Source organism: Lontra canadensis, unplaced genomic scaffold (genome assembly GCF_010015895.1).
Source record: "Lontra canadensis isolate GAN:19392208 unplaced genomic scaffold, GSC_riverotter_1.0 scaffold88, whole genome shotgun sequence".
In the NCBI taxonomy this organism is placed as follows: Eukaryota; Metazoa; Chordata; class Mammalia; order Carnivora; family Mustelidae; genus Lontra; species Lontra canadensis.
Window position 1 is genome coordinate 7,049,421 of NW_022631082.1, and position 15,475 is coordinate 7,064,895.

The 15,475-nt window shown below is 47.0% G+C and overlaps 1 protein-coding gene across 20 annotated transcripts in view; it reads right to left on the reverse strand.

Moving 5' to 3' along the window:
- The window catches only part of CACNA1A (calcium voltage-gated channel subunit alpha1 A), a 284,022-nt gene that overhangs the window by 116,886 nt on the left and 151,661 nt on the right, over positions 1-15,475 (reverse strand). For all 20 annotated transcript variants that reach the window (XM_032835843.1, XM_032835845.1, XM_032835844.1 and 17 more), the window contains one exon: positions 1,584-1,675. In XM_032835843.1, the coding sequence (XP_032691734.1) occupies positions 1,584-1,675 (92 nt within the window). The remainder of the gene's footprint in view (positions 1-1,583; positions 1,676-15,475) is intronic.

Consider the following 15,475-nt stretch of genomic DNA (forward strand, 5'->3'; position numbering starts at 1 on the left):
TTGCCTTACCTAAGCAGCCCTTGTCTTTCCGCTGTCCCCCACCCCCTGCCCCCAATAAGTGACCAGAGAAGGATAAAAGGTCAGCCGTCCCTATGCCTCAGGCTGGAGGATAACTTTGGTGCTCCTCACACTCCTGAGCTTCCCACAGGATCAGGCCGAGACTGTATCCTTGCTTGTAAGCTTTCCGTTCCCATCCTCCTGCCTTCATTCCCTCTCTCGACACCCCTCCCTAGATAAAGCAGGGCCATCTGAGCACCTAGCTAAGTCTGCATTGAGGGTACTGACCTAGTTGTCTGCTTACTAGCAATGTGACCTTCAGCAAGTCAGGTCACCATTCTGAATCTTGGTTTCTTCATCTGTAAATGGGGACTGGAATAGCACCTCCTTCTCAGGATTAAATGAAAGAGCACATATCTGGCAAAGTACCATCACAGGTGATGAAATTCTTGTTTGTATTAGTTTGGGGATGACCCTTTAATGCAATGCCGGCAGCTCCTGGAGTCCTATGGACAGCTAAGCACGGTGCCTTCTTTCTACAAAAAGACCCTGCTGGTGGTCGTCTGGGAGATCTTACTGTTTCAATCCAGATGGCAATGAACCTGACAAATGAAGCCAATGAGTAAAATGGAACTGATAATAGAACCTACCTCACAGGCTTGTCGTGAGGACAAACGAATTTTTAAAATGGCAAATATTCAGAACAGCGCCTGGCACATAGTAAGTGCTTTCTTTTCTCTTCTTTTTCTTTCTTTCTTTTTTTTTTTAGTAAGTGCTCTCAAATTAGTAGTAGTAGTACTAACTGAGGCAGTGGGACAGAAAAAGGTCAGCCCCGTTTTGTTTGGTTTTTGACAGCCAAATCTACGTCTGACCCTGAAAATGGCAGCTGCGCCCAACAGGTAGGGCAAGAGCACCCTTGGAGGAGGAGAAAGCAAGAAGATGGGATGAGTATGGGCTCTGGAGCTCATTACTGTCAGGTTGTCAGAGCTCAGGTGCAGAATTTAACCTGTCTGAGCCTCGGCCTTTTCATCTGTAAAATGGGTTCATTGGGCCACTGAGAAGACAAACAAGACAATGCATGCAACATTCTCTCTACAGTGTCCAGTATGCAGCAGGTGCTCCATAGATGGTCACAGTCACTGCCACCAGTGTTAGTGTCCAGGCTTGGGGTCATACTTGCTAACTCCTAATCCTGCCATTTTCAGCCACATGACTGTGCTCAAATTATTTAGCTGCTCTAAGCCTCAGTTTCCACATCTGTAAAATGGAGATATCAGCACTCCCTCCCAACTTCAAGAGCCTTGAGTACTGACTGAGATGTATCAGCATGGTTCCTGATAGACAGCAGGTGCTCAATAAACAGATGCTGTGGTTATAGGAGAGGTTCCTGGCTTGCTTTCGAAAGCTCATGGAGACCAGCTGCCAGGTCCCTGGTGGTCCCTTGGGAGCATCCCCCCCAAGAGAGGGCAGCCCTGGTACAAGCTGGGAAGCACTCAGGGGCTGCATCTGAGATGCTCTGCAGAGGGGAAATTGAGGACTCCTAGGACCCCTGAGCAGACCCCTTCCAGGGTTGGAAACTCACGCACTTGGGATTCCAGACACCAGCTTGAGCGGCCTCAACACTCGAACTGCCCTCAGCGTCCGTAGGTCAAACTCCGTCCCAACTGTCGCCAAGATGCTGGAAGAAAGAAGCCAGAGCGGAAAACAGAGGGTGGGTTTCAGGGTCAGACGGGAGTGGGATTTGATGTCATTTATTGGCTAGGTGACCACAGGCAGGTGACTTTACCTTGCTGGCCTCAGTTTTATCTCACGTGTTTACCGTACCTGCCTTATGGATAAAAGGTGATTTACAACGACCCCAACAAGGTGTATGGTTGATGGTGGTAATAAACACCGGATTGAGAGGAATAGAAGCTTCCTTGGCACGTGGTTGGGATGACATTCAATGTATTTCACATGCACAATTGGAATGATTCGTGGGGAGGCCCAGGGGTCCCAGGGAGCATCCAGGGAGAATGGCAGACCCTTCAGGGCTCAGCGCTTTTTACCAACTGGCAGGAAAGTGGTTCAGTATTACAAGCCCAGCCTGCATGGGGTTCAAATCCTGGCTCTGCCATTTCCCACTTGGGTGACCCTGGACAAACCAGTACACCTCTCTGTGCCTCAGTTTCTCCTTTTATAGAACAGGGATAACAATAGTACTGACAATGCCTCAAAGGGATGTGGGGATTAAATGGACTGATACAGGTGCTGTGGTTGGCATGGTGCCTGGCACACAGGAAGTGTGCTAAGCTACTCGGAAATAAATGAAAAGGGAAAAAAAAAAAACACAGAAAACCAAACCAAACAATGAGTGTGGCTCTGCTGGTGTGCAGCTGAAGGAGTGTGAGGAGGCCAGGGTGGCCAGAGCCAAGCCAGCCAGGGTGACAGTGGGAGGAGATGAGGGCAGGGTAGTGATGGGCAGATCATAGAGGGCCCAGTGGGTCGTGGTTCCATGGACTCTGGTTCCTTCTCTGAGTGACGTGGGAGCCACAGAGGGTTCTGAGCACTGGAGGGATGGGATGTGACCTGTATTACAAGAAGGTCCCCTGCAGGGCAAGGCCAGAGGTTGGAAGGGGGTGAGGAATGGGCCACCACACTTCCAAGTGAACTGTGGTGGTTCTGGGCCAGGCTGCACTGGACACAGTGGTAGCACTGAGAAGAACTTGATCCCACCCTCCGGGGACTGCACAAGTGGGTGAGGTTCAAGCTTGAGTCCCTATGGCCGCAGGCTGGAGAATAAGGAGGACCTAAATACAGACAGGAGAGCTGGGGACAGCATCACCATGGAGCCCAAGTATAAGAAGGTAGCACAGCACAAAATCTCAGACCCAGAGTTAAACCCTGGCCCTACATTTTCACATTGTGTGGCCTTTGTTCTAACCTGTCTAAGCCTCAGAAATGCAGATAATCCGACCTCCCCCTGGCCCAGGGCAATCTTAACCTGGCACCTAACATGTACTATTTTTCATCCCCCACCCTGGAAGGATGAGAAGGAATTAAGAGGGAATGGGACAGGTTGGGGTGGGGAGGCTTCTGTGGCCAAGAATGCCCCACAAAGACAAGCTTTGTTCAGGATATTGGTGGGGAAAAATGGGTGGGCTGGTGTTGGAGGCTGTGAACTGGGAGCTGAGGAGGTGGGTCTTGTCCTGTGGACAGTGGGAGTCATGTAAGGTTTTGGAGCAGGGGAGGGATGTGATTAGGGTTGGCGTGGTGAAGACAAGGCTGACAGCTGACAGGACAGATGGGCAGTGATGGAGGCAGAGCGAGGAGGGAGCGGTGAGAGCAGGCCAGCGTAATGAGGGCTGGAACTAGGACAAAGGCAGTGGGAGTACAAAGGAGGCCCCAATTTAAATATAGCTGCCATTGATTGCTGGGCATCGGGGAGCTTGCCTGGGCTCATCAAATCCTCCCTGCATCCCAGCAGTCTGCAGGATGAGTCCCATTTTCCAGAGGAAACTAAAGCCTGGAGAAGTTACTAATGCATGGAGGTCCATACCACTGAGCAAGAACTCAAAGCCAGGACCCCAGGACTCCAGAACACCAGTTTTCTACCTCACATGGCTCATTGAATGGGGTGGAGGCCATGGCGGGAAAGGGAGAAAGGAAGACTGGCTTCCTGGTTCTGAATTGGCCACTAAGCAACAGCTATTCATTTATTCAATGAGGGTTTATTGAGCACCTACTACAGGGTGCCTGAGGACACTGCCATGCACAAAGAGACAATGGGAAAACATGACATGTTAGATCGTGGCAAGTGCTATGGAGAACAATATGGCAGCCACCAGGGCTTCCCATGGAAAGACTGAGTAGGGTGGGAGCTAGAAAATCAAAGAGGCGTGCAGAGTTTTGGCCTGAGCTACTTGAAGGATGAAGTCTCTGTAAATTGAAATAGGAAAGGGGTAGGTTTGGAGGAAGATCAAGACTGGGCTGTCGACATGATGAGTTTGAGATGCCAGTTTTCTGTAACTTCCTTGTTCAAACCTTCCATTGGCTTCCATCAGGCTTAGAATATAATCCAAACTCTACCATGACCACATGACCTTGCATGACTTGACTCCCACTGACTGCCTGTCCCACCACATCCTGGCCACTCTGATCTTCTGTTCCTCCAACAGGAAGAGCTCCTTCCTGCCATGGGAATTATACTGGCCATTTCTTCTACTGCAAATGCCTGTCCCCTCAACTGTCTCCCTCTTTGCCTTGCTGGCCCTCTTCAAATCCTTCAGAGCTCACATTTTGCCTTCTCAGAGAGGATCTCCCTGGCTCCTCTTGCTAAGGAGATCCTTCACTCTGAAGGATTATATAGCTTATTAAGTTGCATTTATTATTCACCCCTTATTTTACAATGTGAGCACCATGAGGACAAAGTTGTTTGTTTGTTTATAGTGCCTGTGGCACTGTTTATGGCCTAGCAAGAACTCAGTAAAAATCTGGTAAGTGAGAAAAGAGTGGTAGAAAACAAGGTTATGGTAGACTAGATATCCTAGGGGTAGATAGGGCAAGTGAAAAAAGCCAAGGCCCCCCAGTGGAATGTTGGGGGAAAGCAACATTTTAAGAGAAGGTGTTGAGATGCTGGCGAGGATGCGGAGAAAGGGGAACCCTCCTACACTGTTGGTGGGAATGCAAGCTGGTGCAACCACTCTGGAAAACAGCATGGAGGTTCCTCAAAATGTTGAAAATAGAACTACCCTATGACCCAGCAATTGCACTACTGGGTATTTACCCTAAGGATACAAACGTAGTGATCTGAAGGGGCACGTGCACCCGAATGTTTATAGCAGCAATGTCTACAATAGCCAAACTATGGAAAGAACCTAGATGTCCATCAACAGACGAATGGATAAAGAAGATGTGGTATATATACACAATGGAACACTATGCAGCCATCAAAAGAAATGAAATCTTGCCATTTGCGACGATGTGGATGGAACTAGAGGGTATCATGCTTAGTGAAATAAGTCAATCAGAGAAAGACAACTATCATATGATCTCCCTGATATGAAGAAGTGGAGATGCAACATGGGGGGTTTGGGGGGTAGGAAAAGAATAAATGGAACAAGATGGGATCAGGAAGGAGACAACCATAAGTGACTCTTAATCTCACAAAACAAACTGAGGTTTGCTGGGGGGAGGGGGGTTGGGAGAGGGGGGTGGGGTTATGGACATTGGGGAGGGTATGTGCTATGGTGAGTGCTGTGAAATGTGTAAACCTGGTGATTCACAGACCTGTACCCCTGGGGATAAAAATACATTATATGTTTATAAAAAAATTAAAAATTAAAAATTAAAAATTAAAAATAAAAGAAAAGGTGTTGAGGAAGGAGCTTGGTGAAAAAGAGGAAGTCATGGAGGTTGCAGGAGACCTGGCAGAGAGGGTCATCCCTGCGGGTCAAGTTCAAAAGTGTTTTGAGAAAGGCAAAGCCGCTGGTCTCTAGGGCAGCCCATGGATCAGTCAGGTGCAAAGGATGAGCAGCTCAGTGGGGAGCCTGCTTCCCCCCAACACCCTTTGCCTGCCTCTCTGCCTACTTGTGATCTCAGTCAAATAAATAAATAAAATCTTTGAAAAAAAATAAAAAATAAGAAAGAGAAGACGAACCAGAAAGAAGAGTCTGGGTATGAGAAAGGAAGATTTTCAGGGTGGGAAACACTAAATATGTTGACATGTCCAGAGAGAGAAGTCGATAATGTATCCCTTGGCCTTTAGAGCTGCCTGATAAGGTAACCATTAGGCACACACAGCTATTTAAATATACCCTTAATTTAATTTAAGTTAAATCAGACGTTTAGTTCCTCAGTCGCATTAGTTGCACTTACATGTAGCTGTTTAAATATATAATTAAATTAAATTAATTTAATTGCATTAGATGTATTTCAAGTACTCCCTAACCACATGTGGACAGTTGATTTCCATCATCGTAGAAAGTTCCACTGGATGGCGCTGCTCTTGCATGCCCCCCACCCCCCACCACCAGGGCAGGAATTTTCATCTGTTCTGTTCACAGCTGTATCCTTGGTACCTAAAACTGTGCCTGGCATATAGGTAGGTGCTCAATAAATGCTTGTTGAATAGATAAGAAGGAAGTTAAATGTAAGAAAGCCTAGCAATAACTAATATACTCTAAAAGAGATGGAAGACTGGGTAGAAGATAGGACTTCCCTTAAACTAGGAAAAGAATCATGGAAGATAGTGATGGTTGTTTATTCAATAGTCAATCCTACCCCCTCCCTTGTCAGTGGAGTCTGCCTTCCATCAAAGAGTCAGAAAATGCCCAAGAGTCTCTTTTCTTCAGGATTCCCTTTGATGGGAGCACGGGTCACATGACTGGGTCATATGCCTAACAGGATCTTAGTGAAAGCCTGCTGGAGGCTTCTGGGGAGGAGTTTCCCTCACCCGAGAGGAGTCACATGGCAGGAGACAACCCCTCCTCTTCTCTGGCCCAACACTTTTCTGTAGACATCTTGGAACAAGGTGGCCATCTTGGGACCATGAGTGGTAATAATTACCAGGAGAGTCCTTACAATGGAGATGACAAGAGTGGAAAGATGGGAAGGATTCCTTGGGGACATCACTAAGCTGTGGAGCCAATCCTGCAACCAACCACTGGGCTTCCAGACTTCTTACAATGTGGATTACATACATCTTTTTAGTGGATAAGAACCAGGCAGCTTAGGTTCAAATCCCCATCCCTCCAATCACTAGCTGTGTGACCTTGGGCAAGTCACTCAACTTTTCTGTTCCTCAGTTTCCTGAAGAGTACAATGGGGATGACAATTGTACTTACCCCAGTAGGTGTGGGGGTTTATGCAAGATGCTTGGAACTGTGCTTGGAATTTGGTAAGTCTTCGATAAATGTTTGCTTTTTTCTTCACTATCATCATTTGTATTCTTGTGTTACTTGTGGCCAAGTTATACCAGACCCCACTGATAAAGGCAAGTCATTGAGTTTTCTTCCTTTGTCAGGTTGTATGCTCGCTGCTTTACATACTCAGATCCATGCCTCAGAATCTTTACCAGGTGAGTGTTCTACTCTCATTTCATTGACAGGGAAACTGAGACCCGGGGTGAGCTACTTGTCTGCAGTCACATAGCTAACATGTGGTACCTAGTTCCTGAGTCTTGCTGTGCTACCTCTAGTTCCCCTGGTTAATTCCACCTTCCCCTCTCTCAGAACTTTAGCCAAGTTCATGCCTCCACTAACCTGAGTGCAGAAAAAAGCTAGGTTTTTCTCTGCTGCCTGACAGTCAGGACGTCAATAAATATTTGTGGAGGAGCAACTACTATGTGCCAGGTAGGTGAGGAGGGAAATATGTGCAAAGGCCCTGGGGCTGGAGAGACCTCATGGTAAAGGGTGAGGTTACTGGCTGAGAGAGAGGGGCAGAGGACAGGAGAGCGACAAGGAGGTATCAGTACAGTCAGAAAGCAGAAGAGAGAATGGGGGCTGCTCTGGACCCCTGACCTCAGGTTAGAAGAAGCACCTGCCAAGACTGACAGGGTCAGTACTTCGTGAGATGGGTACTTAGAAGCACAACTTCTTTTCATGCCTTCTATATTCTTGCCATTCATAGATTGTGCAAATCCTCTTCAAGTTTATTTTTACATCACTTGGCTTTTACCTCCTCTTGGGAAAAGTATTTCTAAAATTCCTTTTTAAAAAATCTTCAAACTGGGAGAGTCAAGTTAATCGCTTTCCTCAGTCCATGGCATCTTTCCACCTTTGGTCTGTGCAATGCCCCTCTCCGCTCATTCATTCCTTCCTTCGTTCCTTCCCTCTTATCCCCAAGCCCTACTTTCATTTGTCTCCCCTGAGAGACAACCAATATAATGTTTAATTTGGTCTTATTGGAGTGCATTCTTGCAAAACATGTGCTTTATTTTGAGTGCTTATATTTTTAACTTACATTGACGGCACGAAGTTAAAGCATATTCTGTTGTTTCCTGTTTTCACCCAGAACGATGTTTTTAAGCCCTATCCTGGGTGGTCTATTGGATGTGCCATCTGGAGCTTTCACTGGGCTCGGGGCTCTCCATAGGTGTATCTACCACATCCCCGTTCTCCAGGGATGGACACCAGCTGGCTTCCGGCATCCCATCCACAGATGCTGGTGTAGTGAACATTCTTGCACAATTCCTTACAGACCCAGCAAAAATCTCCCTAGGGTGGATGTCTTGGGGATAACTGTTGGTGAGTCTGACTTAACCCAACTTAGCATGCTGATGACCTTCCACATGGAGCCCCCCCACCGGCCATACCCCCAGCTGTGGGGCAGGAGCCTCTTCCATTCACACATTCTGCGGACCCTTGGCTCATCCACCATGCTGATTTTTCCCACCATGAGAGGCATACAGAAATACTCACAGTTTTAATTTTCATCGTTCTGATTACAAATGATTTTGAGTACCACGTCATATACTGATTAGCTTTTCAGACTTCTCTTCTCTAATCTCCCTGATCACAGTTTTTGCCTGTTTTCCTATTGGGGTTGTGTGTTATTCTTGTTGACTTGCAGACATTGCCTAGTATGGTCTTAATCAGCGCTGCCCAATATGGCAGCCAGTGGCCACATGGGGCTCTGGACACTGGCAATGTGGCTGGTGGGAGTGAGAAGCTAAATTTTGTTTTATTTTTTCTTTAAAGATTTTATTTATTTATTTGACACAGAGAGAGACACAGCGAGAGAGGGAACACAAGCAGGGAGAGTGGGGGAGGGAAAAGCAGGCTTCCTGACGAGCAGGAAGCCCGATGCTGGGCTCGATCCCAGGACCCTGGGATCATGACCTGGGCGGAAGGGCAGCTGCTTAACAACTGAGGCACCCAGGTACCCCAGGAACAGAATTTTAGGTTGTGTTTACTTTTAATTCATTACATTGAAAACAGTTGCATGTGGCTAAGGGGTAATGTAATAGATAGCAGTGAGATATTAATCTTTGATCGGTTAATTTTCTACCATCCTGGGCACTATTTACAAATTTTACTTAAGTTCTTTCTATGCACCAGAGGCTATTCTATAGGATTTATAAGTGTTAACTTGCTTTAAACTTCTAACAACCCCATAGGTAGATATTATTCTTTCCATTTTGTTGATGAGGAAACAGAGGCACAGAGAGGTTGAGTAACTTGCCTGTGGATTCACAGGAAACGGGAAAGCAAGATTGGGATGTGGGCAGTTTGGGTCCTGAACTGTCCCCATAATGTCTTTATCCGAAAAGAACATTAGTTTTCATCTAATCCATTATCATTAGTATTATTTTGTCTTAGAGTTTGTGCTTTCAAAGTTCTGTTTAAGAAGTCCTTCCCCTACCCCAGGCCACACAAATATTCTCGTGTTTCCTCCTGTAAAGGGAAAGCTCTGACCACTGACACAAGGTTCTCTCGAGCATCTTAACCTCCACATGGAGATTTTCCTCCACTTATTTGTCTTTTAAAGTAGAGGATTACACAAAAGGACACGTTTCTATTTTGGGTGATTCCTGAAGCTCTCTTAATGTGCAGTGTTTTCTTAAATAAAAAGCAGGAACAGATGTAAAACCCCAGAAGGAGAGAGTTAAGTGATTCCAGAAAAGATGGGCCCTCCAGAGAAGTGGGGTTGCTGGGGGAGGAGAAAGGGATGGCGGCTGAGCCAAGACAAGTGGGTTCGGAGAATCGGCAGGTCTCGCCGGCCCCCTGAAGGGCACCATCGTGGTCGCTCGCTGATTGTGAGGCTGAAGGAGGCGGTAGAAGGGAGACCTGTCCCTGAGACACCGTAGCAAGAGCAGGGAAGAGAACTGGTGACTCCAGGGGGCTGAGAGTCTTCCACATGGAGGGGATCTGTCCAAGTTTGCAAGCAAAGTGTACCAAGTCAGTGCGGAAGGAGAGCCTGAAGGTCCAAATGAGATGTTTGATGGAGTAAAGCTCTCGAGGAAATGGACAAGTACATTTTCAATTTAATTCCCAGACATTTAGCAAGTACCTCCTGAGGGAGAGGCACTCCCAGGTCAAAGTAAAAACAAAAGCTCAATTCTCGCCCACAGCTGGTGGGAGCTGAGACCGGTCCCACCACAGCCCAGAACTGTTAGGGTCGTTTCCACCAGAGCTAAATGGACACCTCCTGATGACCCAGAAACCCCAGTCCCGGGAACACCTCCCGCCAAAGACAAGCATGAGAGCATCGACAGCTCTCCGTAATAGCTGCAAAGCTCAGAGCACCAAAATGCCCATCACCCGTGCAGTCCATGCGGCCATGACATTGAACGCCGCACGGTTCTGGCAATAGCACGGGCGGATCTCACACACACAACAGCAAGGGAAGGAAGACAACGAGAGCGTGCCCTGTGACCCCGTGCGTTTATAATTCAAAATCACGTCTTGAGACTAATCCGTGCCCTCCTAGGTCAGGGTGGGGTGACCGGTGACTGGAGAGGAATGAGGGGGTTTCTGGATGTTGGGGATATTCTGTTGCTTGATTTGGGTGCTGGTTACATGAGCATGTTCAGTTTTGGAAAGTCACTCAAGCTGTACCTGCCACGTGTGCTTTTCTGTGTGTATGTTCTACTTCATTATAAAGCTGAAAATGCAGAATGAGGAGGAAGGTAACATTTTCGGAGTGCTTGCTGGGGGCCAGGCAGCGTGCATTGTTTTAATCAATCCCATGACGACCCTATGAAGTGGGGCCTGTCATTCCTTCTACTTTCCAGATCAGAAAGGTTGAGTCACTGTTCCAAGCCCACAAAGCTGGCACATGGCCAAGCTGAGTTTTGGTCCCATCTCCCATACATTTCTAATTACTCTGCAACACTCCCCAGGCTTGGAAAAGTAAAAGGCCATGGATTTCGCTAAGACAGAGGAGAAGAAAAGAAAAGATGATGATCCTGAGGAAATTTAAAGGAAGTGAGTTCATAAAAGTTGGCAAGATTTCAAGAATCGAGGGAAGACTGGAAGCAGATGTGGGGTGAATTTAATAAGGCAGTGACTTAAGATGAAGACATATTGAGGGATATTGAAGATCTGAGTAAGAGCCACCATGTAGGAAAGAAAGGAACCTTCTTCACTGGTTCTCTCGAGGCCATTCTGGCCTCAGTGATCGTTTCCCAACACGGCAAGAGCTAACACCTTATACAGTCCTACTTCCTCATAGCCTTGTTCATGGGCATCGTCATCATGGCAGGTGGGCTGACACCCATTTTGATGAAGAGCAAACCGGGGTTCTAAAAGGCCAAGTGTCTTGTCTGAGATCATACACCACTAAGTGTCAGAGCCAACCTTGAACTGAAGCCTCTTTTTTCTGCCTCATGGGGTAGGCCTCTAGCCAGGCAAGCATCTCATTCAACCTCCCTGCTTCTTCTTCTGCTCCTTTATTCAGAGAATCTCCTCCCCATGGACCCACAGCTCTGCCTGCCTTCAGAACTGCCTCCTTCACTGTCCAGCCTCATGTCTGACTCCTTTCTCTTCCATCCCATAATCTGCAGGGGCTCAGGGTACATCGGAGACTTGCCATGATGGTGGAAATGTTTTATTTTGAGCTGTCCAATACTGCAGCCAACAGCCACGTGTGGCTAGTGAGCACTTAAAATGTGGCTGAGCAACTTAATTTTTCATTTGAGCTAATTTTAATTAATTTACATTTATATTTTATGCCATAGCTACATATGGCTAGTGGCTACCGTGCTGTACTGTGCAGCTCTGGAGCTGCATTATAGAGTAGATTATATAAACAAGTGTACGTAGTCAGTCACACACTGCTGTATGCTTATTATTCCCTGTTTGCCCCCCAGGTCCATTCTCCAGCTTGTGCCGTGCCCTGTAAGGTTGACTCCTGTGGGCTCCATTTCCCAGAATGCTTTGCTCTGGTTCCTGGTTGGGTTTGGCCAATGGGAGGCACCAGCCGAAGGTGAAGGAGAGAGGGTGTAATACTGTTTCCACCCTCTCTCCCTGGTTCTGAGCCTAGTTCTTCTTGTGTGGTCCTGCCTTGGCTGAATTCTAAGTGTTAGGGTAGCAATGGCTTCCCTCATGGGATCTCAACATCCCTTACTTGTTTCCTTTTTCTGCCTCCACTTCTTTAAGGAGTTTCTTCATGACCACTCTTCATTTGAAACCATCTCATGGGTGAATTCTGTTTCTTGTGGAGAGCTTAGACCAATAAAAGGTGAGAAGAATGGATGATCCATGAAGAGTGCACATCTGAGTGTTCTGAAATCCCCCAGTTTCTGAGACAAAGGTTTCTGGAGAAGCAAGACTTGATTCCAGGTCTCCTAATCTCAAGGGGCAGGGATACCCTGTTGCCTATTCCAAGTAAGTCTTCAAGTTGGGAGAAAGATATTCTACGAGGTGCTTGCCTTGCCCCACTGCAAAGCAAGAGCAATTCCTCTCCACAGGAAGCTCAAGAAACAGAGGAAGTAGAAGAAGACAGGGGTGTCTGAGAGCTGTCCTAAGGTAGGACTCCTCAGGGGAAGATCCAGGAAGATGTGGAGCTCTGTTTCCATTGTTTTTGGTTTCTTTTTCCCAGGCACTCAGCTGGACAGCATAGCCCAGCCTTGTTGGTAGACATGGCTCTGTGACTATTATCTGGCCAGTGAAAAGAGAGCAGAAGCCATGTGGACTACTTCTAGGCCTGGTCCAGAAACATGTCCTGGGTGACCTCCTTCATTCTTTTCCCTTCTGTGGCTTCGTGCCAAGAGGCACAGAAACTTTGGAAGCCCCGGGTTGAAGATGAGGAGCAACAGTATGGAAGGAGCCTGGGTTTCTGCCTCCCTGCTTGGAGGAGAGCTGCCCACTGTTTATGAATATGTATTTTGGACTTTGTGTGTGTGTGCAAGAACTAAATTCTATTGTGTTTGAGCTCTTATACATCTTGGGAGTTCTTTGTGACAGCAGCAAGCACTTATCCAATACACATATTAACTTATCTAATACACAGTGACTAGTACACTTGTGCAGCTAAAATGTCAGCCCCATGAGGCCACAGATCTGTTTCTTGTTCCCTGTTGGACCCTTAGTACATGGTAGGTCTCAATAAGTAAGTATTTGTTGACTGAGGTGTCAGCTCCAATTTTTTTCAGCTGAGTGGAAGGCATCAGAGTAGAGCAGATGTGAGCTCTGGCTCTCAGGTGGGAAGGGGCTGACCAATTATTTACTGTCTACTTTTGGCAAATTCCCAAGCCTCAGTTTCCTCATAGGGAGAAGAATTATATAAAAGCCTTTTCTCTTTGTGGGTAGTGGGAGGATTCAATGTGACCATTCATGAAAACTGCTGAGCACACTGCCTGACGCATAGTAAGCCCTCAGGAAGTAGTGGTCACGATGATTTGGACATTTCTTGTTCCCTGGGCAAACCAAACTCTGAAACTGTCGTTGCCATCAGGTCTGACAAATTTCAGGCCCTGAGGTATGGGTGGGGGAGGGGAGAGGCAGGGCTTGAGCCTGGGATTATAGCCAAAGACCAACTCAGGAAATGCTATTCCACTCCCATGATCCTTCTACTGTCCCAGGAGGGCTCGAGACTCCATTTCTCATCCTGACCTCAGACTAACTCTGCGGGAATTAGACTCGCTGTTTCAGGGCTTGGAGAAGCTGCCTCTGGAGCAGGAGACCCCACTGGGGACCCAGAACTTGGAGAACCCAGAGGAGTCCTCAGGACTAATGGAGGAAACGAGCCACAGTTTATTTCAGGGCTACTACATTTGGGGGGTATTGTTCTTATTACAACCAGCCTGGAGGTATGGGTGGTTGGACACATGCCTTAGGCTGATCAGATTTTTCTCCCCCAATAATTAAAATGTGAATCACAGCTGAGTCACTGAAGAAAGAAAACGGTCAATGAACAATTCTAACTTCCTCCCTCCTTCCTTGCTCAGAGAGATGAGTCAGCAGAAGTCCGGATCCGAAAGTGAGAAGGGAAAAAAGCAGAAGAGACACAGGGCTTGGGGGAAGCAGGAGCAGAGCAGCCCTGAGTCACTTAATTCTTTGTCTTAGCAGAAAATAAGTCCTCAAGTTCCCATCCCAAGGCATCAGCCAAACCCCCTAATAAGCATGCCTCTATTTCTCGTTTTACACAGACTCATGGTACTCTTGAGTTTTACAAGTGCCCCAACAATCTCCTTCCTTACTTCCTTCAGGCAAAGGTAGGTTCCTCATCATGCCAGAACCCCCCTCAAATCTCCATCCTTCTGCTTCATTTCCCCCACAAAACCCCAAGCTCCTCTGTGAATTCACAAACCATGATCATGTTTCCCAAGCTAATGGAAGAGTGGGGAAGCCATGTTGCCTCTGGTCAGTAGTGAAGGACAATCGGGAGCACATGGAAGATTCCAGAAGTGGGGGTCCCTCAGGATCAGGGTGGCCATGGAGCCTACTAGCTGAAAGCAAGACACCTGGAGCCAGGCTGGGTCTGAATCCTGGCTCTGCATAGCACTGGGAGAGTTAGTCTGTCTTTCTGAGCCTCAGCTTCCTCCTCCGTGAAATGGGGATAGTAACCTACTCATGCTGTAGTGAAGATGAAGTAAGTACCCACTACAAATCAGCAGTGATGATATTCATAAAAAAAAATGTAACCCAGGCATTCCCGCCTCACCCCTAAGGTCAGCAGTCAGCAGGAGCCACAGCACCTGAAGAGCATACCCAAGCAAGGATGTGTTGTGTGTGCACACGTGCAATTTCCTCCACAAAACGGCCCAATAGCACATAACATCCCACACTTCCCTTCACTTCTGCATCATGAATTTTCAGGAGAATTATTTTTATTTCCGTATTCTCAAGGGGTTTCACCAATCACCCCGTCTTGATCCTTTGATATTCAAACCATTCTCTTTTACAGAGCTTGTGGATTCTTGGTCCTTGTTGATTTTTAACCAGATGAACACCATCCAGGTGTAATTTGCCACTACTGACTTTATGAAATTCTTTTTTTTGTTGTTGTTTTTTACAAGGTTGGCAATTTCAAAGTCAGTCTGTCTTGAACTTGCATTATTACATTGCAGGATGATATTTAACAATCTAGAACAGTGGTTCTCAACCAGGGGTAATCTCATCTTCCAGGGGACATATGGAAATGTCTGGAGACATTTTTGAGTATCATGACAGGGTGGGGGTAATCCTACAGGCAAATAGTGGGTGCTGGCCAGGGACTCACATCTTGTAGGACGCTAAGGATCCTACAATGCACAGAACACAAAGAATGATCTGGCCCCAAATGTCAAAAGTGTGGTGGCTGAGAAGCTCTGATCTACAACCTAATTAACAATGGTGTAGACCCAGTGGGCCATCGTTGCCCTGGGGTGAGATATTTTGAGTCAGAACTCATTTTTACAAGTGGCCAATTTCTTAGTGACCAAATAGCGGATTATATTTTTTGGGTCCCTCAGCCTCCTTGTAACTGTAATAAATTTATGCCAGGCTTGAGGCTCTGTAGCCAGACTGCCTGGATTCCAATTCCAACTCTGCCATTTCCTAGCTATGTGATCTTG